Source organism: Phocoena sinus, chromosome 3, assembly GCF_008692025.1.
Source record: "Phocoena sinus isolate mPhoSin1 chromosome 3, mPhoSin1.pri, whole genome shotgun sequence".
Classification (NCBI taxonomy): Eukaryota; Metazoa; Chordata; class Mammalia; order Artiodactyla; family Phocoenidae; genus Phocoena; species Phocoena sinus.
The window spans coordinates 44,926,063-44,951,145 of NC_045765.1; the positions used below are offsets into that span (position 1 = coordinate 44,926,063).

A 25,083-nucleotide genomic window follows, 5' to 3' on the forward strand; every position below is an offset into this window, starting at 1 on the left:
ACGCCCGCCCTGAGGCGCCGCACATGCGCAGCGAGAGGCCAGGAGCGCGTGAGGTGCGGCCCCGGCGCGTTCCACCTGATTCCAGCACTGCGTTTCCCGCCCCGGTCCCCAACCCCCTTCCCGGCAAAAGGTCCACTGGGGGATGATGCACAGGCGCACTGTGCCAGGAATCTTGCGGTGGCGTCCGTACCTACTCCGTTTCAAGAACTCTCCCGGCAGGACCGTCTTTCACTAGAAATTTGAGGACTTAACTCTGGAATTTGAGTTTGAACCCAAGGGTTTTCGTTGTGGGCCTGTGAGTATGAAGTTACGACAAAATGGGAAATACATCTTACAGATTTTATTAAAATGCCTGCAAATTGAAGCTAACAATGGTTGAAGTTAGTACTGAGTGGGATAATTCCGAAGAACACAAACACAAATTTATATTGATTACACAAATATGATGACCAATAGCTAACTCGTCTGGGTAATATTTAAAGAGAAAAATTTGAAAAAGCTTGGAGACGGATTTACTCCTCAGGGGAGTTCAATATTAAGAAGGTGTGTTCCCGACCCTTTGGAGTCGGGCCCCAAGAAGGGTCTACTTCAGAAGCAAAAGAAAGCTTTATTCTGTGGTCAAAGAATGGAGAGGTGCAAACTGGCGCTCTAGAGCACATGTTCTCCTGGAAAGACCATTAGTGGGGCTACTTTATAGGGTTCTTGTCAGTGGCGGGCGGGGTGGAGATCTCCTGGGTGAGGGTTAGGCGTGTTGCTCACGCACCTCAGACCGAAGTGCCGGGTACAGCGTCTGCACACGACCGGCTGCTGCCACCGCCATCTTGAATTGAATGTCCTGCGCAGGCTTCCGCTCACTTCAGGCCAAGTTGGGGTGTCCAGCACAGCGCACGGCGCTTCTGCTCTGGGAGCTCTGATGCGATGGGTTAGGTGCAAGGCCTCTGCACACGGCCCTCTACAGGCCAGTGAAACTAGACTAAGCACAAAAGAAGAGGTTAGACCTTATCACTTAGATTCCATCTTATTTTTCCCAGGGGACCCTAGTGGCCTTTGGCAAAGTGGCAAATCCCCCCTCTTTCTTTTGACCTGCCCCTCATTCTTGACGGGTGCTGAGGGCCGAGGGTCTGTCTTCTGCAACTGCTTCCTGCCGAGTTTGGGTGTTGTCATAACCCCAGGTGGAGGAGCACAACTTCTCCCCTGCTGCCTTGAGATATGTTTGATTGTTGACTGGCCTCAGCCCTGACTTCGTATCCCTGAGCGACCACCATTTGAAGTTTTATAGATTCTAATCTTTTGGAGACAAAGGACGCCAGACAATTTAAACTACATGGCCCAAATATATATCAGCAAGAGGACAATGGTTCTTAAGGGGCCCAGGAAACGTAGAAACCAAGGATGCTGGGGAGGGCTTGTTTTACCCTGTTGCAAAATTTGTTTGGCCAGATTAGGCTGGCTGGCTTCTGTTAACCAAGTTGGTTTTTCTAGTAGCCTGTCTACACTTTCTTTAATCAGGCCACTTACACTGATGTAAAAGCAACATGTTGTATTGACTTGCACAGACCCCCTCCCTTGTCAGCCAACAGATAATCTAGGGCAATCCAGTTATCCTAAAATCCCTATTGCTTGGCATATACAATTACTTATCTTTTGCCTTTTTTTGAAAAAGGAGTTTTAGGTTGGAGAGAGGTTCACAAGAGTCGTGTGGAGCGGGGGGTGGGGGGATGGTGTCTGTTGTCTTGGGTTATTTCTCCAGAGGTTGGGGCTCAGGAGCCCTCTTCATTGGAGTGTGATGTACCCACGGAGTGATCCCTTGCAACTTCAGGGCAGAATGGGTGGTTAGGATCACTAAGTGCTGTCCGTTCCACTTAGGAGTGAGTTGATGTCTTGGGCGGCCTGTTTTCCATGTTTTTAGGTACACCCACTCTCCTGGCTGGAAGGGATGTAGGACCAGGTCAGTGTGTGCAGGCCGCTCGTGGTTACCATATTCTTTGAGAGCTTTCATGGTTTCTCCTACGTGGAGAGCTTGAGTTGTTTCATTCCAAGGGGGTTAAGGTGTCCTTTCTTGGGCTTGGGGAATGGATCTACCATTCATGAGTTCAGGTGCATTTAAGTTTAACTTATCCCCACCGGGGACTAACCACACGTAGAGCAGAGCAGTCAGAAGAATCTTAATCCAGTTTTCTTGACAGGCTGAGTGTAAGGTCCATTTTATGCCCAGGGCACTCACTATCCCCTTTGTCACTTGAGACACAAATGCTGGATCATTATCATTTTGTAGGGATCCTGGGAGCCCAAACCTGGGGATTATTTCTTTTAGTAATGCCTTAGTCACTTCAGCTGCCCTTTCAGTTCTAGTGGGGAATGCTTATATCTGAAATTGTCCGATATTCTCAGTGTGACAGTGAAATCTATCTGCCAGTGTTCTCCAGTGTCTGTCCCTCTGGTTTGAATGGGTCTTATCTGGGGGCCTCTGGGGGCTCTGGTGTTGGAGTTATTTATCGCACCATTGGGGCAGGTCTCAACTACCCAACCGTTTACGTTTTTCGTGCTTGGGGTCACCATGATCTCAACCAGCTAATTATCTAGGACTTCCCTCCCATAGTGAGATCCTTAATGGTCCTCCCTGACAAGCTTGCTCCCTTGGCAAGCTACAGTTTGGGGCATTAACTAGCCACCCATGACTCCCCAAATCCCTATTGAAGCCCCGTTTTGGGGTTTTGTCTAACATTTCTTTTGTGTAGATTGGGGAATAATTGGATGGATCTGACCTTCAAAGTATGAAGGGTAGTTGCCAAGTTACTGGTTCTAGGGCCACCTTTCTGGCAGTTGCATCCACCGTGTCGTTTCCCATTATCCTCTGCATCCTCCTTTTGGTGACCCCAGCAATGAATCATTGCCACCTTTTTTTGGAATCTGTACTGCTTCTGAGAGTTTCAATATGTTTAAGCCATGTACCACCTGTTTATTCTCTGCAGTAAGCATAACTCTTTCCCTTCAAATAGCCCTGTGTCTGTGTAGGGTGGCATATGCATACCAGGAATCTGTGTAAATATTTAAGGCCTTCCCTGTCCTGAGCTCTTAAGGCTTGGGTAAGGGCCATCAGTTTCACCTTTGGGGCTGAAGTCCCTGGGGGTAGGCCTCTTCATTCTATGACTTGGGTCTGGGAGGTTATTGCATATCCCACCAGGCTTTTTCCCTCCCTCACAAAACTACTCCTCTTCAGCGTTTGGGAGAGGCTTGATTCTTAGGTCGGTGTAACTGGGATAGACTGTGTCTATTGTTTCTATACACTCATGTTCTAAGGGCCCTGTTTCTGTAGGTAGTAAGATGGCAGGATTTAATGTACGACAGGTTTGACAGGTTTTTTGTCTTGTCTTGTCTTGTTTCTTGGCTGCACCGCGCCCCAGTGAAAGTGCTGACTCCTAACTACTGGACCACCAGGGAACTCCCAGTGTACCACAGGTTTCCATAGTAACCACTAAGGTATCCAAAAGTGTAGCCTGGACTTGAACTGACGTGTTCCCTTAGAGCTTACTAAATGCTTGAAACTGGTGTGGAGTTCATATGGTGATTTGCTGTCTGAACATTAACTTCTCAACCTCCTTTAGCGGGGTTGCAGTAGCTACTACTGCCCGTAGGCAAGGAGACCATCCCTTAGCTGTTTGATCTAATTGTTCAGATCTGTCCAGGGAAGTTTGTCCTCAGCCATTAACATTACCATCTTGTGCCCCCTGTCTAGGGGAATGCCAGTCTCCAGTTTGTCTCCCATTAGGTGGATAGTAACTCCTAATTTATGTGAGATATCCCTTCCTATCAGGGATATAGGACATTTGGGAATGTGTAGGAAGGAATGGGTGACGTGTTTGTCCAATTTGCATTTTAATGGCTCTGTGAATGCCCGTTCTTGGGCCTTCCCTGATACTCCCATAATTTTACAACTCTTATGTCTGAGTGTCTGATCTGGTGTTCAGAACTGAGAAAGTGGCACCAGTGTTGACTAAGAATTCAACAGACTTTTCCCCAGTGTCCAGTCTCAGACGGGGCTTCTCGGGGGTCAATTGGAGTGCTGGCTTAGGAGCCCCTGGCCCCATTATTCTTCATCTATTTGGACCATCTGCCTTCGAGGGTTGTGGCCAGGTTCTGCCATTTCCATCCACCTTGGGGGGCGCTGAGGGCATTGTCTCTTCTCGTGTCCCTCTTGTTTACATATGGCGCACTGATTGCGTACTAGTTTTCTTGACTTGCTATACCTTGGTGGAGGCTGGGGATCACTCACCAGGTCAAGAATCTCCGTGGGTAGTTAGTTCAAATTCCCATGCCGTCTGGTTGACACTGAAGGGCAACAACCAGTAGGTGGGCTTGCCTCCAGGCCTTTTTATCCTCTATATTTTGGTTTTTAAACACCCAGTAGGCAATCTCAACCAGGTGAGAAGTACACCCAGTGTCGGGGGCACTTTGGGCCAGTTGACAGGTTTCTTTTCTGCTGCCTAGATTCCCTTTAGGAGTGATCTGTCCAGTCGAATTCAACGACCACTATTTTCAACTCAGCATTGGTGTCTTTTCGAGGGACCAAAAACAAACCAAAAAAACCCTTTTATTTACTTAGAAGTATTTGTCTGTCTCATCCTTGACTTTTAAATTTAATTCTCCATATGTGCTTTTATTCCCCTCCTCCACCATGCCCAATCCCAAATTCCTTTTTTCATCTTTTGCAGTTTGCACTGTTTTAGTTATTTACTTCCCTAATCTAGATGTGGATATGTCTTTACATCTGTTATTAAAATAAGAGTCTTTGTTGGTGATGTCTGGGTCATGCTGTCATTGGTATTAAAAATGTTCTCGTTTTCATTATCTGAACTCTTAGAAAACATGGTCATAATAGTCACACTGTTAGAAATTAAACTAGTACTATATCAGTACAAAGCACAGACAAGGCCACAGACTAATTATTAAAGCTTATGATTGCAGTGCACTTAAATTGTACACTTAAATTGTATCACTCCAGAGTGATGCAACAGTGGATAAACCATTTTTGTAAACTGCAAATCATGACTGCCAGCATCAACAGCCAAGGGGAAAAAAAAAGCAATAGTAAAGACCAGGAAAGGCATAAAATCTTTGCCTTATCCACTTGAGAGGATAACAGTGTTGCTTACACCTTTACTTGTGGGACCACCTTATGGGTTTTGTACTTATTCTCCAACTTTCCCCAGCCATCCTCCCAAAGCAGGACTTTTGAAGTCCCTGGGAGGGATTTCCTGGGGCAGTTCCAGACAAAACTTTATGGTGGGTCATTCCACCTCAGTCTTCTCCTTTCATTTCTCCTTTTTTCTATCTGTCAGTCCCCCCTTCTCCTTCATTCTCCTTTGCCTCTGTCCTCAGTCTCTCACTCTCAGTCCCTCATTTTCCCCCCTTTTGTCCTCCAGTCTCCACTCTCTGTTCTTATGCCTTAGGTCTTTTTGTCCCTTAGGCTTCCTTTCTCTTTTCCTCAGTTTCTCCTTTATTTTGTGTTTCAGTCTCCTCTTCCCTGTCTCAATTTTCTTTTTTTAAAAAAATAATTTTATTGAAGTAATATTGTGTTAGTTTGTGCCTTAGAGCAAAGCAGCAAAGTGATTCAGTTATGCATATATATACACATACTCTTTTTCCTATTCTTTTCCATTATGGTTTATTAAAGGATATTGAATATAGTTCCCCGTGCTATACAGTAGGACCTTTTTGTTTATCCATCAATTTTCCTTTTTTTCGTCAATCGCCCCCTGCGATTTATTACCATAATTGTAATTTCCCCTAGGAGGATTTCCTATAATAATTAGCATAAGTAACTGTTCATGCCCCTCTCAGCTGCCCAAGTTTTCCATCACTTTTGCCCCTCTCCCACACTGGAATCTCCTGGACCATTTAGCAGACCTTTTCAGTAGACTCTCCTACGAAAGGATTGCACCATTCCAAATTCCTCTTAAACCAGTTACAGTCTTCCAGTAAAGTACTGCCCTACTGCAGATTCTTCCCCAATCCTGTAAAGTCTGCAATAGCTTCTACCTTACGCATTTGTATAATTCTCCTTTTTGTCATCTTTTCCCCCTCCCTTCGCTGCCGCGGTGGTACAGCCCAGCTTCAGGTTCCGAATAAACTGAATTCCTCTGCTTGTACGGAACTGGCCGGCCTTTCAAGATGGCGGCTCCCAGTGAGACACAGCGCTTGGGGGCGGCCATATTGCCTCCTGAACAAAGCCGCTCAGGGTGTGGAGCGGCCAAAATGCCCGGTACGGAACAGCGAAGGCCTGGGAGCCTCGTGCTTTGCTCACCCAGACAGGAAGCGGGAGAGTTCGCCGCTATGAATGTGATATCCGTACTGGGATAAGCTGTGGCAGGCGTTTTGGGACCTGATAATCGAGCTGGGGGTCAGAAGGGGGATTTATGGGTTGAGACTTGAGAAAGACTGAAATTGTTATTGGGACGGCGGTCCATGAGGGTCAGTAATTGAAGGTCTATGGGGTAAGTGGTGGGGAGTCTCTAGTGTGAGTGTTGGGTATGTATGTGGATCAGTCATAGGGAGAGCTGTGTTATTTGTGGGTCAGGGACCGCGGGCCTGTGCGCTGATGGGGTATCCGTGTGGCCAGTGATTTGTGGACCTATATGGCCAGTGCTGTGAAGGGAGTAGGGGGTGGAGGTGCTCTTTGAGATTTCTGATTTCTGCACCTGGTGATTCAGTGATTTTTAGAGGTTATTAATGGGGCCCAGAGCTGATACAGGTTAGTCCCAGTTTTCTGGGAAATGCCTCATTTTACAGTCTGTGTAGGTCAGAGGCTGCTCTCAAGGTGAAGCCCCTCCTCAGATGTTTTTCCAAGTCATCATCTCTTTCCATCATTCATATCATCACAGAAGAAAACATCCTTTGAATGTAAGACCAAACAAATCTAAAGGGACAGGATTATTACTGTCAATTCCGTCGAGCCAAAAACTACCAGGAACACCCTGTAGTTGAATAAGTTGGGTTTATTGCTCTTGCATCTAGTTAGGAACACGTACACAGTGGGGAGCGTTAAGGGTGTCTCGATAAGAGGGTGTTAGAAAACACTTGTTATAGGATTTGGCCTTGTGTTAGGTGATTTTGAGGAGGGTGTAGGGAACGGGCCTAGCTCTGAATTGGATGTTGTCAGGAAGTGGGGTAATTCAGTGAGTGGAAATTTTAATAAATCTTATCTAGAGACAAGAATGACTAGGTTGAAGCTAAAGGTGTGATAGGTAAAAAAGTAGCAATCCTTCATGTTAGTTGGGAGAGGGGGATGTTTGGTATTTTGTGAATTGGAGAATGTTGATGTTTTGTCTGTGTTCAGGTATGATTTAAGAGAGGTGTTGTTTTTGTCTAGATCTGTCCTGGTCAGGGAGTGGCCTGTCTGATGTAAGTGTTTCTTGTCATTGTTTGTGTTAAATAGGAGAGTTATGAGTGCCAGGCCAGTTCTCAGATAGGAAGGGCTGCTTTTTCTCTTTCTCATGTAAGATTTGATTTCAGCCCTGCCTCTTCCTCAGTTTATTGCAGTCCTTCTACATTCTGTTCAACAAACATTTATTAAATGTCTGCTGTTTACTTGTTGCAGAGCTGGGCGTTCAGAGATGAGCATGACTGTTTGATTGTTTTCTTCCAGATTTATTTTGACAAAGCCTGGGATACCCTATATGAAACAGTCTTCCTATCATGAGAGGACTCACTTCCTCTAAATGAGTTCAGCCATGTCTGCATGACCCATCCTGGGACTGAGAAGATTACCAGGTAACTATCTTGCTGCATTGTGGTATGTTCATGTTTAACAGTAGTTCCAACCTATAACTATATATTTTTTAATATAGAAACTGCACTATTAAAAATTAGCAATAAAAATTTAAACAGAAAACATCTTAAAATTAACAAAATCAACAATTTCAATCCATGAATACTGACTTGGCAAGAGAATTTGCCAAGTTAGGGGAAAACATGAAAGAGCTCTTAGGATTTTACTGGCTGCTTCTGTTTAGGGAATATGGGAATGCATATTCCCTAAACAGAAGCAGTTTTCTACTTCGTCATTCCCATTCTTATTGCCAGGGATCTGCTCCATCTTTACATATATATCCATGATTATTGTCTTATGGTAGTTCTGCATATAGAATAACAAATATAATTGCTGGTCCAAAGGGGAACAATAAGGTGTTAGTAAGTCAACAGAAAACATATCAGCATTCATCCAATTAAAAATACACCTTGTCCAAGTTCTGTGTGATCATATGATAATCACAAGAGGGCTTCCTTCACATGGTGGTTCGGTAAGGACTCTTCCGTAGGACCAAATGACCTTCTTCTACAGGGTGGCCTGTTATCCATGTGACTTTTGGTGGTAGTGTTTCTAGACTGGTGAATGTCAGTTCTGGCTCCAGGAGGCTCCATTCTATCTCCTAGTCCTGATTCCTCAGACCTTTTCCCTTTTGGAAGAGAAGCAGAAGATGACCAAGTCTCAGGTGAGTTGCTTGCTTACTTTGTACTTGATTTCCATACAATGAAATAGAAAAGAGTGGAAAGTCAAAAATTAGGATTAGGGAAAATGTAGAGAGAATGAAAGATAAAGACTTGAAAAGAGTTACTATGTAATATGCAGATTATATATTTTGAAACCACATGAAACCACTATTAAACTTAGTTCATATATATATATTCGTTATATATAAATTTCGAGAAGACACAGTGGAAAGTTAGAGAATATCATATGCATGATTTGCATTTTCATCTACATTTGTTGAATAATCCACTTACTTGAAGTGGATGCTGCCTTGATTAAATTTCCATTTGTGATTAGGTCTCTTTTGCTTTCCTGTTCTCTTGCTGTGTTTGACTCTTTTTGCTGAAGATAGATCTTTACATCATTTTTCTCAATAGGCATAATGTAGAACTGGGAGTGTAGTTTTATATACTATGGTAAAAATGATGAGAATGATCAATTCAGATTGAACAGGAGCATGCTATTACAGGGTCCAGTGTCATTCGAGGATGTGGCTGTAGATTTCACCCAGGAGGAGTGGCGGCAACTGGACCCTGCTCAGAGGACCCTGTACAGGGATGTAATGCTGGAGAACTACAGCCACCTGGTCTCAGTGGGTAAGGATGGCTTCCCAACATAACTCAGAGTTAGCCAATCCAGTGCCTCTCACTGGAATTTGATTGAGTTGGGTGGGTTCTTGACCTACTTGTGACTTTTTGCTCTCTTTCTTCTCTCCAGTGGAAGGTCATTACTGTTCTGAGGGCCAGCTGGACAACTTCATTGTAGGGCTCCTAAAACTGTATCTTTTCTTCTTTCTTCAGTGTAGTCAACTCAATTCCTCAATTTTTTTTTATCATAGGGTATCCAGTTTCCAAACCAGGTGTCATATCTAAGTTGGAACAAGGAGAAGAGCCATGGATTATGAAGAGAGACATATCAAATTGGATCTATCCAGGTGAAAATCTGGCAGATGGAAGACAAAGGGAGTGAAATATCAGTTTGTTTTTGTTTTTAATTGGTTGGCAACTAAGAGTTACATTTCCACCCAGATTGATAACTCCTATTCCTTCTTGCTCCTGTGCTGTGTGTGTAGTAGGTATTCGACAACTAGTTAATTCAGTAGTAGTGAGCCATGTACAGAAGAGAAATTTCTTATTGATTCACTAAACAATCATATCTTTAGTACCTTTCTAAAAGAGTCAAAGACAATAGAAGGCAAATGCTTTTCAGGAACATAGGTTATACATAGAAAGACAAGACATCAAGATTTACAGCTATATAAAATTGCATGTCCAATATAGTTACTGCTTCAGGGGTTCAGTGAAAATTATAGTCTAAAGAGATGTGGCATAATTTAAGAAGGCATTTTTCAAAGCATGAACCAGCTACTTTGAAGCATATCCGAAGTGTGGCTTAGGCAGAAGGAGGAAGGTGAGGGCAAGCTCTAGGAAAGGACATGTACAAATCCTTGGAGTTAGAAATCAACATGGCTTATCTGATAGAAAATTTTTAGGCTTACTTGACTTTAATAAAAGATATTTATTGGGGAATAGTGGAATATAAAGTTGGTTACATATTGTGACTACAGCTATGTTTCACTAGCTGTACCCTGAAATTTTCTGTTATTATTTTTTTAAGCAGCTTTGAGATATAATTCATATGCCATACAGTTCACCCATTTAAAGTCAGCAGTGGTTTTTAGGATATTCACAGATTTGTGCAACTGTCACCACAGTCTATTTTAAGACAGTTTTATCACCTCCAAAAGAAACCCTATACCCTTTAGCTATCACACCCCTTCTTCCCATCTCCCCAGCCCTAAGCAATCACTAATCTGCTTTCTGTCTGTATTGATTTGCCTCATTCTTGATATTTCATATAAATGTATTCATATAATATGTGGTCCTTTGTGACTGACTTCTTTCATAATGTTTTCAAGGTTCATCCACATTTTAGCATGTATCAGTACTTCATTCCTTTTTTGGCTGAATAATATTACATTGTATTGATATACTACATTTTGTTAATCCATTCATCAGTTGTTGGATATTTGGCTTGTTTCCACCTTTTAGCTACATGACTAATGCTACTATTAACATTCATGTACAAGTTTTTGTATAGACATATCTTTTTTTTTTCCTTTGGTGTGTACCTAGGAGTAGAATTGCTGGGTAATATAGCAACTGTATGTTGAACCAAAACGGTCCCTGAAGACTAATTAGGTTGAGCATTTTTTCATGTGCTTATTGGCCATTTATTTATGTTCTTTGGAGAAATGTCTATTCAGATCACTTGTCCTTTTTTTTTGAAGTATAGTTAACTTACAATATTATCTTAGTTTCAAGTGTACAACATAGTGATTCAACATTTTAATAGATTATACTCCATTTAAAGTTATTACAAAATAATGACTATATTTTCCTGTGCTGTACAATATATCCTTGTTTATTTATTTTATACATAGTAGTTTGTATCTCTTAATCCCCTATCCCTATCTTGCCCCCCATCCATTTTTGAATTGAGTTATTTGTCTTTTATTATTGAATTATGAGCTCTTTATATAAAGTTCCTATATAGAACTTCCATGTAAAGTTTGTTATATAGATATAATTCTTCGTATAGAATTCTTATTCAATATAAATCTCTTATCAGATAAATGATTTGCACATACTTCCTCCCATGTTTTCTTTTTACTTTCTTGATTGTGTCATTGAAGCACACATTGAAGAGTTTTTAACTCTTTTTTAAAAATTAAAAAAAATTTTTGGCTGCATTGGGTCTTCATTGCTGAGCACGGGCTTTCTGTAGTTGTGGCGAGCGGGGGCTACTCTTGGTTGTGGTGCGCAGGCTTCTCATTGTGGCTTCTCTCCTTGCGGAGCACAGGCTCTAGGTACCCAGGCTTCCGTAGTTGCAGCATGTGGACTCAGTAGTTGTGGCACGTGGGCTCAGTAGTTGTGGTGCATGGGCTTAGTTTCCCTGCGGCATGTGAGATCTTCCTGGACCAGAGATCGAACCCATGTCCCCTGCACTGGCAGGCAGATTCTTAACCACTGTGCAACCACGGAAGTCCCAGGAGTTTTTAATTTTGATGAAGTATAGTTTATCTATTTTTTTTTGTCATTTGTGCTTTGGTGTCATATCCAAGAATCCATTGCCAAATCCAATGTCATGAAGATTTACCCCTGTGTTTTTTTCCTAAGAGTTTTGTACTTTTACCTCTCACATTTAGGTCTTTGATCGGATATTTTGAGTTAATTTTTGCATATGGTGTGGGGTAAGGGTCCAACGTCATTCTTTTGCCTGTGGTAATCCAGTTGTTCCAGCACCATTTATTGAAAAGACTCTCCTTTTCCCATTGAATGGTCTTGGTACCCTTGCCAAAGATCAGTTGGCCATAAATGAAAGGGTTTATTTCTGGACTGTCTATACTATTCTGTTGAGCTATATATCTATATATCTGTTCTAAAGCCAATATCACACTCTCTTGATTACTGTTGTTTGTGGTAAGTTTTGAAATTGGGAAGTATCATTCTTCCAACATTGTTTTTCTTTTTAAGCATTGTTTTGACTCTTCTGGGTCCATATGAATTTTAGAATCAGAGTATCAGTTTCCACAAATAAACGTCTTCAGATTCTGATAGGGATTGGTTGGATTTGTAGATCGATTTGAGGAGTATTGCCATGTTAACAGTATTAAGTCTTCTGATCCCTGGAACATGAAATGTTTTTCCATTTATTTAGATCCTCTTTAACTTCTTTCAGCAATGTTTTATAGTTTTCAGAGTATAAGTTGTGTACATCTTTGTTAAACATACTTCTTAGTATTTTATTCTATTTGATACTATTGTAAATGAAATTGTTTCATTAACTATATTTTTGGATTGTCCATTGCAAGTGCATAGAAATGCAATTGATTTTTGAATATTGGTCTGGGATCCTGCAAACTCACAAAGTTTACTGGTTCTAATAGTTTTTAGCTAATTCTTTAGGATTTTCCATATAAAATGAATTTGTCGTCTGTAAATAGAGATCGTTTTAAATATCCCTTTACACATTGGATGCTTTTTATTTCTTTTCTTGGTTAACTACTCTGGCTAGAACCTCTAGTACAATGTTGAATAGAATGGAGAGTGGACATCCTTGTCTTGTTCCTGATCTTATGGGAAAAATCCAGTCTTTTACCATTAAGTTATGTTAGCTGTAGGTTGTCATGCCCTTTGCCAGGTTGTGGAAGTTCCTTTCTATTCCTAGTTTGGTGAGTGTTTTTATCATGAAAATGTGTTGCATTTTGACAAATGTTCTTTCTGCATCTGTTGAAATGATCTATTTATGTGATGTGTTAATGAATTTTAATTAATAGATTTTTGGACAACAAACCAACCTTATATTTCTGGATAAGTTCCACTTGGTGATGGTGTATAATTCTTTTTATATGTTGCTGGATTTGGTTTACTAGTTGTATTGGGGGTCTGCAAGACCACCTTCAGTTCTGCTGATTTGCTAGAAGGACTCGCAGATTGAGAAAAACTGATACATTCATGGTTATGGTTTATTACAGTGATAGAATTTACCAATCTAGATATGGACATTTCTTTGTGGGAAGATTTTTATTTATTAAGTTTCTTTCCTTGATGTGAATCTATGTAGATTATTTACTTTTTCTTGAGTCAGTTTTGGTAGGTTGTTTTTTTTTCCAAGGAATTTTTCCAGTTCATCTAAATTGTCATATTTATTGGTATAAATTTTTTTCATAATATTCCCTTTTTGTTCTTTTATGTCTATAGGATCTCTAGAGATGTTCTTTCATTCCTGACACTGATACTTTGTTTTCTTTCCTCATCACTAGCTAAAACATAACAATTTCATTAATTTTTTTTCAAATAATCAGGTTTTGATTTCATTCATTTTTCTTTATTGTTTGTCTATCTTCTATTGATTTCCACTCTGATCTTTATTGTTTCTTGTCTTCTATTTATTTTAGGTTTAATTTGCTCTTTTTCTAGCTTCTTAAGGTAGAAGCTTAGATCATTAATTTGAAACCTTTGTTTTCTAGTATGAACATTTAAATATAGATAGTCCTTACTTTGTATGGTAGTGAGGGGCCGTAAAAATTACCATGGAAGCCAGAACTTTGCCAAGTAATTTTTATAATCAGCGGGAAAAATTGTAATTGATTTTGACCTTTAAACATTTTTCGTCAAAACATAAAAAGTTATCTTGGGGACTTCTCTGGTGGTCTAGTAGTTAAGACTTTGCCTTCCAATGCAGGGGGTGCAGGTGCGATCCCTGGTTGGGGAGCTAAGATCCCACATGCCTTGTGGCCAAAAAACCAAAACATAAAACAGAAGCAGTATTATAACAAATTCAGTAAAGACTTAAAAAAAAAATGGTCCACATCAAAAAAAAAAAAAAAATTGAAAAAAAATGCTATCTTGCTGTTGGTTATAACTGTTTATAGAGATGAAAATGTAGTAAAACTAATACTTATTTACTACCCTGCAATTTAAAACATTGGAAGCACTGAAAATGTCTTTTGTTTCTTTTAAAAAACTCTATGTAGAGTGGTTTGAACAGTGCTTGCCTTCTTATAATTGTGTAACTTATGATAAGGAGTTAACATGTTCTCTGTGCCTTAGTGAATTGTCATATTACTTTCTAAGGTTGGGTCAGCTTCCAACATTTTCTCCTTTGTGCTTTCAGTGTTGTGAAATATGTCGAAGGTAATGTGAAAATTTAGGCATCACTTTCTTTGAAATATTTTTATCCTTTCCATCACAACCCAGAAATTTATGTTGATAAAGTTTGCCTTCACTAAGTTCCTCTGGCTGCATATCTAAAGTCTCATAAATAGTGGCAATGCCAACATGGTCAGCTATTTTCTAATCACATCCAGTGTTGTTATGTGTTGTTTCTTTGCTGCATTTACATCTTTGTTGGTCAGTTCCCTCTTTCAGTTACGCATTTTTGGATGATTAGGGTAATTTGGATAATGTCACGTGGGTTTATCAATGGGATACAGGGAAGAAACAAGCTACACACTTTGCTGTCTGTATATATATTGGACAACAGATGTGAAATTAATAGTCACCAACAGACTTTGAAAGAAGTGAAATGATTGGGTACTGATCATGATGTGTATCTGTTATTTATTTAGCGATTTATGGACTGAAGAGCTAGCAGTGAAGTTTGTACTTTATGCTGTTAGACATACTGTGGTCATTAAAGTGTGAACTATGTTGTTGGCAGACTGGTGTTATTTAACTAAACTGTGGTAACTAAATTTCATGCTTGTTGAAATCTTGCAAAATGAGGATTACCTGCATATAATTTGTCCTCTAAGCATGAAGCTGTGTCCCACAATTTTTGATATTTTGTGTTTTCATTTTCATTCAATTCAAGTTATTTTCTAATTTCTCTTTGGACTTTTCGACACATAGTTTATTTACAAATATGTTATTTAATTCCCAAATATTTGGGGAGATTTCTGATATTTCTTTTTGTTATTTATTTCTAATTTAGTTCCATTATGGTTGGAAAATATACTCTGTATGATTTCCATCCTTATAAAATTATTGCAGCTTGTTTTGAAGCCCAGTATATAGTCTATTCTGATGTTTGATTAATGTGTTCTTGAAATGAATGTGTGTTCTGTTGTTGGATGGGGTATCTGTAGATGTCAGTTAAGTCAAGTTCATTGATATTTACTGATTTTCTTTGTCTACTTGTCTTTTCTTAAAATATATTTTAAATATATGACTTGAATTTTATTTATTTGTTAATTATTATTTTTTAAAATTTATTTTTGGCTGCTCTGGGTCTTTGTTGCTCCACACAGGCTTTCTCTAGTTGTGGCGAGTGAGGGCTACTCTTTGTTGCGGTGGGTGGATTTCTCACTGTGGTGGCTTCTCTTGTTGAGGAGCATGGGCTCTAGGCGCACGGGCTTCAGTAGTTGCAGCACGTAGGCTCAGTACTTGTGGCTCACGGGCTCTAGAGCACAGGCTCAGTAGTTGTGGCGCATGGGCTTAGTCGCTCCGCGGCATGTGGGATCTTCCCAGACCAGGGCTCAAACCCGTGTCCCCTGCATTGGCAGGTGGATTCTTAACCACTGTACCACCAGGGAAGTCCTTAATAGACCATTTTCATTCCTCTGTTTATTTTTTAGTTGGTAGTTGTGTGTGTGTGTGTGTGTGTGTGTGTGTGTGTGTGTGTGTGTGTGTGTACGTGATGTTGCTATAGGGATTACAATATATTTATTTTCTTATAACCCACCTTATGTTTATACTGCTTTTTTTTCTCTCACAAATTATAGAAACTTGCACTAGCATAGCTCCATTTTCTGCCCTCCTGAACCACCTTGTGCTGTTTTGTTCTTTTAGTCATGTATGTTACGTTTGTATTTGTCATAACTTTGACAGTATAGTGTTACTGTTTTTGCTTTAAAAAGTCTTTTGAAGAAATTAGAAGGAAATATTTTTAAAATTATACATATTTAAATCCTTTATATTTACCCAAATAGTTTAAAATTTTTCTGTTGTCTTGTAGATTTGAGTTATCATCTGGTATTATTTGTTCAGCAGGAAAGACTTTCTTTAATATTTCTTATAGATCAGTTCTGTTGGTAACTTTTTTTGTTTATCTGGAAATGTCTTCATTTTCCCATTATTAAAGTTTCACTGAATGTAGAATTCTTGGTTGACAGGTTGCTTTCTTTTAGTATTTTGACTGTGTGTCATTCCAGTATTTCCTGACCTCAGTTTTGTGTGTGTGTGTGTGTGTGTGTGTTGAAAATTCAGCCAACAGTACTGTTATTCTTTGATAGATGATGCGTCACTTTTTCCTGCTGCTTTGAAGATTTTTCTTTTTGCCTTTATTTTTCAGCAGTTTAATTCTGATTTGGCTAGTTGTCTTGGTATCCTTCCTGTGGTCTGTTGAGCTTCTTCTATGTGCAAACTAATGTTTTCCACCGAATTTGGTAATTTTAAAGACATTTCTCCAGATTTCTTTTGGCTCTTCCCCCCCCCCTTCTAAACTCCAATTACACGTATACTGGAATGCCTAACTGCTCCACAGATCTTGAGATTCTATTTTTTTAATAATTTTTCTTTTTGTTCTTTGGACTGAATAATTTCTAGGGATATATTTTCAAGTTTACTGATTCTGATTTTGCCTTCTGCTGTCTCAAATCCACTAATGAGCCCATCTGGTGAAATCTTCATTTCAACTTTAGAATTTTCATTTGGTTCTTTTATTTTTTAATTTACATAAAATAAATGTTACTCTTTCTTTAAATTTTGAAAAAGGCATAGAGTAAGTTAACTGCCACCACAATCATGATACAGAAAAGTTCCATTACTCTCAAAAATTATTCTTCCTGCCTCTTGTAGTCAAACTGGTTCTTTTATATTCTTCTTTCCTCTTTTGAAATTGTCAGTTTATTCACTTGTTCCTTAGAATATTTTCCCTTAGTTTTTTGAATATGTTTATAATAGCTTCTTTAAAGTCTTTGCTAAATCCAACATTTGCACCCATTTGGAGTCAGTTTCTATTGACTGATTTTGTTCCTTAGTATAGGTCACATTTTTCCCCTTATATGTGTAGTAATTTTTGGTTGAAAGCTCTACATTGTAGACAGTACGTTATAGCGTCTTTGGATCCTTTTGTTCCTTCTGAGAGTTTTTGTTTTAGAGGCACTTGCTTGGGCTTAAACTGTGACATCTTTCTGTCCTGTGGAGTGTCGTCACTAATATCTCTGCTTAGTTTTGTTTGTTTGATTAAGCCTGGCTATAGATGTGAACTAATGATTTGGACAGGTTTATTAGACACCTAAAGCCAGTATGACTTTTACTCTTTGCCACCTGGATTGTGCATGTCTCAGAACACTTTAAAAGCATAGGAAATTTGCAAGTTTCCCCAGCTTTTCAATCACTGCTGGGCTCACTAGGGTCTCTTTTCACAAATATTTTAGCAGTCAGGTAGGAATGTATGGCAAGTTCATTATCTCAACCTTTCTGTGATTCTTTTGCGTACAAATTCTCCTTGTTAAATTCCTAGCTGCTCTACTATCAGCATAAAACTGTATTCTGTGGATTTGTGTTATCTCTCAATGCCCCATAAACTAGGAGTGCAAGACAGGAAAACCTTAGGAAAGAATGCCACAAACTCCCCATTCTTACCTAATGAAGTAGAAGGTTTTGACAAGTAAACACTTTTCACCTTGTGACCTGCGTTTGGTAGTTTTCCAGTGTCCTGAATTGGTTGTTTTTAAAATTATTTTATTCAGTTTTATACTTGTTTTCTGAGGAGGGGAAGTCCGTGACTACCTCATGTCACCATTATCAGAAGTAAAGTCCATCTTTAGTTACTTACCCAATAAATTTACATGTTTTGTTGTGTTTTAAATGGACTGTTGCCCGCCCGGTTCTCTGTCTTCATGGACCATCCTGGATCATCTGTTTCACCTCTTCTGTCCTCTACTCAACCTTTTTATCTGTTTGATTTTATCTCTACAATTTTATTCTTTCAGACAGGGAGACTAGACTTGACACACATCATTTGGATACACTTGGAGATGTTTACTTTCCTAAGGACATACTGGAAAGTGTCACAAGGGATCATTCATTGTACTCCATTTTAAAGGTCTGGCAAGGCGACCAGCTGGAGAGAGATCAGGAAAATCAAGACAGACTTCTCAGGCAAGTCACAATCATCAACAACAAAACAGTTATTGAAGAGTCAAACTATACATATAATGCATTTGGAAAAATATTTCATAACTGCACAGACCTAGATACTTCAAGACAAAGACTGTATAAGTGTGATTCATTTGAAAAGAGCTTGGAACCTACTGTAAACCTATTCAGTTGTAATAGGGGTTTTGCAAGAAAAAACACAGATGAGAATTTTGGATGTGGGAGAACACCTAGTTCTTCCTATTCTAAGCATGAAAAAATTCATAATAGAGTGAAACACTGTACAGGTAGTCAGTATGAAAAAATCATCAGCGATAAACAATCTCTTATTCAATATGTGAATGTTGAAACTGGGGAGAAGATCTGTGTATGTACTGAATGTGGAAAATCTTTTCTCAAGAAGTCACAGCTCATTATACATCAAAGAATTCATACTGGAGAGAAACCTTACGGTTGTAGTGCTTGTGGGAAAGCCTTCAGTGAGAAATCACATCTCATTGTACATCAGAGGACACATACCGGAGAGAAACCTTACGAATGTTCTGAATGTGGAAAAGCCTTCTCTCAAAAATCATCCCTCATTATCCATCAGAGAGTTCATTCTGGTGAAAAACCATATGAATGTAGTGACTGTGGGAAAGCTTTCTCCCAGAAATCACCCCTCATTATACATCAGAGAATACATACTGGTGAAAAGCCATATAAATGTAATCAGTGTAGGAAGGCCTTCTCCCAGAAGTCACAGCTGATTATACATCATAGAGCTCATACTGGAGAGAAGCCCTATGAGTGTACTGAATGTGGGAAAGCCTTCTGTGAGAAGTCCCACCTCATCATACATAAAAGAATTCACACAGGGGAGAAACCCTACAAATGTGCTCAGTGTGAGGAAGCCTTCAGCAGAAAGTCAGAACTCATTATACATCAGATAATTCATACTGGGGAGAAACCTTATGAATGTACTGCATGTGGGAAGACCTTCTCCCGGAAGTCACAGCTTATTATACATCAGAGAACGCATACTGGAGAAAAGCCCTATAAATGCAGTGAATGTGGAAAAGCCTTCTGTCAGCAGTCACATCTCATTGGACATCAGAGGATTCACACAGGAGAAAAACCTTACGTTTGTACTGAATGTGGGAAAGCCTTCTCTCAAAAGTCTCACCTCCCAGGGCATCAGCGGATTCATACAGGAGAGAAACCTTATATATGTGTTGAATGTGGAAAAGCCTTTTCTCAGAAGTCAGACCTTGTTGTACATCAGAGAATTCATACTGGGGAGAAACCTTATCAATGTGCTGTATGTGGAAAAGCCTTCATCCAGAAATCACAACTCACTGTACATCAGAGAATTCATATAGTGGTGAAATCATAAGAATGGACTAAGCATAGAAAAGCCTTCAGTATCTGTTCAAGCCTTAATAAGTACAACAAAACTCACAGATTTAATGTGTTTCTAGGCATCTTTGTTGGTACTATTTTACAAATGAAATCATATTTCTAATGTAATTAATTTTTTTTATCAAAGATAATACAAGACAATAAAAAAGTTTTGTTTATATAAATTTTCACTTCGGCATGTTAAACTTTTAAGATTTGGAACTGAATGATTAGCATAACAGAACAAATTACATGTAGTCTATTTTGAAGTTACATGTTCCTGATTATACTACATAATAAGTTAGGCATGTGGTAATATTGTTAATATTAGCCTCTCGTAATTACGGCCATGCAGTAATTCCCCAAAGAGGACATGAAGAAAGCATGAGCCAAAAAGTGCCAAGACCTAGAAACTGCACTAAGGGGAGGGGACTTGACCATCAGACCCTAAAAGTATATGTAAAATTCTTCTTATACAATGATGGAAAGATGGGTTGAAAAGGTTCAATAAATGTGGTCTTTTTGTGGTTTTTAATTTTGATAATATAAGTTGATTTGTGTCTGTGGATGGACCCAGGACATTGGAATTGACACTGCTTGCTCATTTCTCCGTTTTACCCAGCCCTTCTAGGAGCTTGGTGTGGTGGAAAGACATTGGTTCTAAAGTCAGATGGCCATGAGTTTTAACCCTTGTTCCCTCATTAATAGATTGTGTGACATCTATGAAGACCGTTTTAACCCTCAGTGTCTGTTTGCTCATCTGTATGTGAAATCCTGGCAGACAGCATGTTTTTTTTTTTAGTTACTTCTGATATATGCATTTTAAAGTAATAACTAGAATTATGACTTATAACATTATACCAGGACATATAAGATTTTTAGAAATTTCATGTAATGTCTGAAACATTTATATTAACATATTTACATACAAATAACCCAAAGAAAGTTTAATATTAGTTGTTTTTTTTGTTTGTTTCTTTATACTGCAGGTTCTTATTAGACATCAATTTTATACACATCAGTGTATACATGTCAATCCCAATCGCCCAATTCAGCACACCACCATCCCAACCCCACCACGGCTTTCCACCCTTGGTTTCCATATGTTTGTTCTCTAAATCTGCAGACAGCACATTCTTAGCTAATATTTGTCCTGTTTATCCCTCTCTCTTCTCTTGAAATAGGCTACTAATTCCAGTGTGCACACATTTAAATTTGATTTGCATTTAAGACACACTGCTTCTGATCTCAGATTTCCTGTCCTCTCCTTTGTCCATTTCACTGCCTTTGTGTCTGGTGATATAACTCATGCTATGTTAAAGAGACCTCAATTACTTTTCATTTATTTTATTTTGCAAACACATACAAATTGTGATATATCTATATCTGTATCTAGTTCATTCTAATATATATATGGAAATACTAAGGGATAAGAATAGGCAAGTCACTCATTAAGAACAAATGTTAGAGAATTGATCAGACTAAGGTTTCCCACAAAGCTGTAGTAATGTAGGCAATATAGTATTGACACAAGAGTGACAAAAATAGATGAATGAAATGAGAGCCTGAAAATGAAAAAATTATATATGAGTAACTTTATGACAAAAGTGGTATTGTAATCAGAAAGGGAAAAATTATCTTTTTAATAAATTGTTCTGGGTCAGTTAATCTAAATATAAATATGAAATGCAAAATGACAAAGTTTCCAGGTAGTTATATAGGAGACTTTTCATAGCCTTAGGATAGGGAAAAATGGTTAACACTGTGCATGAAGAAAAGATTGATAAAATGGCTTATATTAATATTAAAATTTCTTCTGTGTTAAAAGAAGTGATTAGTTTGGAATAAACTTGGATGTATCTAGCAAAATTACATATGCAATTTCTAAACATTTTTAGGAATCTTCTAAAGATATGTTGGAGAAATATTAAGAGATGCATGCTTGGGACTTGCCTGGCAGCCCAGTGGTTAAGACTTCGCCTTCCAATGCAGGGGTGCAGCTTCGATCCTTGGTTGGGGAGCTAAGATCTCACATGTCTCAGGGCTAAAAAACCCAAAACATAAAACAGAAGCAATATTGTAACAAATTCAATAAAGACTTTAAAAATAGTCCACATCAAAAAAAATCTGAAAAAAAAAAGAGGTGCATACTTATGTTTATTCATCATAGCACTATTCATAGCAGAAAAAAGACAGTAAACAGCCTAAATGATTATTGATAGAAAATGTTTAAATATAGTGTATCTGCACACTGGGGACCGTGCAACTCTAAAAAGGAATGAGATATGTCTTTTTATACTCTCCAGTCATGTTCTTAAATAAAACAAGGCACAGAGAATTACAGTACACTGTCTTCTAAGAAAAACAGGTAGTGGTGGGAACAAGTGGACATATTTTCTTATATATAAGTACAGATGCTGAAAGGAAAGACCCAAATATTAATTAAAATGTTTTGTTCTAAGGTGACTGAACATGGTGGAAAGGATAGTGATATCCCTTAGACCTCTCATGAATGTAACTTGGTTTTGTATAATTGACTTTGGAACCATGTAAATAGTATAGATAGTAACAAAACAAAGTCAAAATGAAGTGACACCTAAAAATTTAGCAAAATGAAACTAAACACGTATAGCATTGGTGGTTAACAATACCGAGAAATAATTTCAAGTAACTTTAAACTGTTTGTCTCTTTTTCCTGGTGGCATATATCATAAGGATAAAGGAATGGCAAAGAAGGTTTTTTTCAGTAAGTGTTCTGTTACTCATAATACTGGTATTGATAATAATATTGGATACATATACAGAGAGAAGAAAAAAAATGAAGGAGTGAAGGAATGGATCAAATAAATACAGTAGTCCCCCCTTATCTATCTGCGGTTTCGCTTTCTGTGTTTTCAGTTACCTGTTGTCAACCTCCTTCTAAAAATATTAAATGGAAAATTCTGTAAATACTTCGTAAATTGCACATCATACTGAGTAGTGTGAAGAAGTCTTTTACTGTCCCACTCCCTGGGACATAAATCATCCCTTTGTCCAGTGTATCCTGCCTGTGAAGTCACTTAGTAGTAATTTCGTTTATCAGATCAACTGTCATGGTATCACAGTGCTTGTGTTCAAGTAACGCTTATTTTACTTAGTAATGGCCCTGAAGCACAATAGTAGTGATGCTGGCAATTACGATATGGCAAAGAGAGGCTGTGAAATGTTTTCTTAAAGTGAAAAGGTAAAAGTTTTTGACTTAGTAAGGAAAGAAAAAAATTGTATGCTGAGATTGCTAAGACCTATGGTAAGAACAAATCTGTGAAATTGTGAAGACGGAAAAATAATTCATGCTGGTTTTGCTGTCACACCTCAGACTTCAAAAGTTATGGCCACAGTGCATGATAAGTGCTTAAGTTAAGATGGAAAAGGCATTAAATATGTACAAGAAGATATTTTGAGAGGCCACATTCAGATAACTTTTATTACAGTATATTGTTATAATTGTTTAATTTTTATTTATTGTCTCTTATTGTGCCTAATTTGTAAATTAAACTTTATCATAGGATGTATGTATAGGAAAAAACAGAGCTCAATTTCAGGCATCCACTGCAGGTCTTGAAACGTCCCCTGTGGTCAAGGGAGAACTACTGTAGTTATGAATGTCTTTAGGAACCAAAGATTTCAGGTGTATGATAAAAAATTACATACCAAAGATGTTAAGTAAAAACCTTATAATCCTAAATTTGTTTTTCTCCCTAGAGTTATTGAGATATAGTTGACATAGCATTGTGTAAGTTTAAGGTATACAAAGTGATAATTTGATACATGCAATATATATTTACAATGTGACGTTTACCACAATATGGTTAGTCAACAGCTTCATCACCTCACATAGTTATCATTTTATTTTTGTGGTGAGATCATTTAAGATTTACCCTCAGCAACTTTCAAGTATATGATACAGTATTGTTAGCTGTAGTCACCATACTATACATTATATCCCCAGAACTTATTTATTATATAACTGGAAGTGTGTACCATTTGACCAGCATCTCATCTTCCCTGGCCCTCAGCCCCTGGCAGCCACCAAACTACTCTCAATTTCTATGAGTTTAGCATTTCCATATTTTATATATGTGGGGTCATTGAGTATTTATATTTCTCTATCTGACTTTACTTACCATAATGCCCTCAGGGTCCATCCATGTTGTCACAAATGGCAGGATTTCCTTTTTTTCCTCAGTTTTATTGAGATATAACTGACATATAACAAACATTGTATAAGTTTAAGGTATACAGCATAATGATATGCATATATTGTGAAATGATTGCCACTGTAAATTTAGCTAACATCCATCACTTCATATAGCTACAGGTTTTTTTCCTGTGCTAAGAACTTTCAAGATTTACTCTGTTAGCAACTTGCAAACATATGATGCAGTATTGTTAACTTTAGCCACCGTGCTGTACAGGAATTCCTTCATTTTTTATAGCTGAATTTTATATATGTATATATATATATATAGTCATATGTAGCTTTTAAAAATAAATTTATTTACTTATTTATTTTTGGCTGCATTGGGTCTTGGTGGCTGTGCACGGGCTTTCTCTAGTTGCGGTGAGCAGGGGCTACTCTTTGTTGTGGTGCAGGGGCTTCCTTGTTGCAGTGGCTTTTCTTGTTGCGGTGGCTTCTCTTGTGGAGCACAGGCTCTAGGCACACGGGCTCAGTACTCGTGGCTTGTGGGCTCTAGAGCGCAGGCTCAATAGTTGTGGCGCATGGGCTTAGTTGCTCCACGGCATGTGGGATCTTCCTGGACCAGGGCTTGAACCCGTGTCCCCTGCATTGGCAGGCAGATTCACCACTGTGCCACCAGGGAAGTTCTGTCATGTGGTTATAAAAATGACTATTGTGATTAATGCTGCAGTGAACATGGGGGTGTAGGTATCTCTTCAAGTAGTGATTTCACTTCCTTTTGATATATATGCCCACAAGCAGGACTGTTTTAGAAACCTCCATATGTTTTCCATAATAGCCGTGCTGATTTACATTCATACCAGTAGTGTATAGGGTTCCCCTTTCTGTGCATCGTTGCCAACATGTTATCTGTCTTTTTGATAATAGCCATTCTAACAGGTATGAGGTTAGAATGGTTTTGATTTGCTCTTTTCTGATTATTAGTGATGTTGAGCACCTTTTCGTATACCTGTTGACCATTTGGATGTTTTCTTTGGAAAAATGCCTATTCAATTTCTCTGCCTATTTTATAATCAGATTGTTTCTTTGCTATTGAGTTGTATGAGTTCCTTATATATTTTGGATATTAACCTCTTACCAGATCAATGATTTGCAAGTATTTCCCCCCCTTCCATAGGTTGTCTTTTCATTTTGTTGATTATTTCCTTTTCAGAAGCCTTTTAATTAATTTATTTATTTAGATTTATAATTATTTTTATTTTTTAAATTTTTATACATCTTTATTGGAGTATAACTGCTTCACAATGCTGTGTTAGTTTCTGTTGTAC

General features: G+C 38.5%; 2 protein-coding genes across 9 annotated transcripts in view; both read left to right on the forward strand.

Annotated features, from left to right (window-relative positions):
* Nucleotides 1–180: 180 nt before the first annotated feature.
* LOC116750810 (zinc finger protein 300-like) lies at nucleotides 181–21,687 on the forward strand. Of its 8 annotated transcripts, none has more exons than XM_032626031.1 (7): nucleotides 181–295; nucleotides 6,108–6,262; nucleotides 7,646–7,770; nucleotides 8,342–8,492; nucleotides 9,000–9,126; nucleotides 9,369–9,464; nucleotides 18,033–21,687. In XM_032626031.1, exons 4-7 carry the CDS (start codon nucleotides 8,478–8,480, stop codon nucleotides 19,571–19,573), a joined length of 1,779 nt encoding a protein of 592 aa, XP_032481922.1. In that variant the 5' UTR covers nucleotides 181–295; nucleotides 6,108–6,262; nucleotides 7,646–7,770; nucleotides 8,342–8,477; the 3' UTR covers nucleotides 19,574–21,687. The 8 variants fall into 8 exon arrangements, with proteins under 8 accessions (XP_032481922.1, XP_032481923.1, XP_032481927.1 ...); XM_032626032.1 differs by having other exon boundaries at nucleotides 8,376–8,492; XM_032626036.1 differs by having other exon boundaries at nucleotides 8,434–8,492.
* LOC116750808 (zinc finger protein 300) overlaps nucleotides 9,099–25,083 on the forward strand; it is an 80,186-nt gene continuing 64,201 nt past the window's right edge. The window contains exons 1-2 of the mRNA XM_032626021.1: nucleotides 9,099–9,126; nucleotides 9,369–9,464. The gene's annotated coding sequence lies outside the window, so the exon portion shown is untranslated. The remainder of the gene's footprint in view (nucleotides 9,127–9,368; nucleotides 9,465–25,083) is intronic.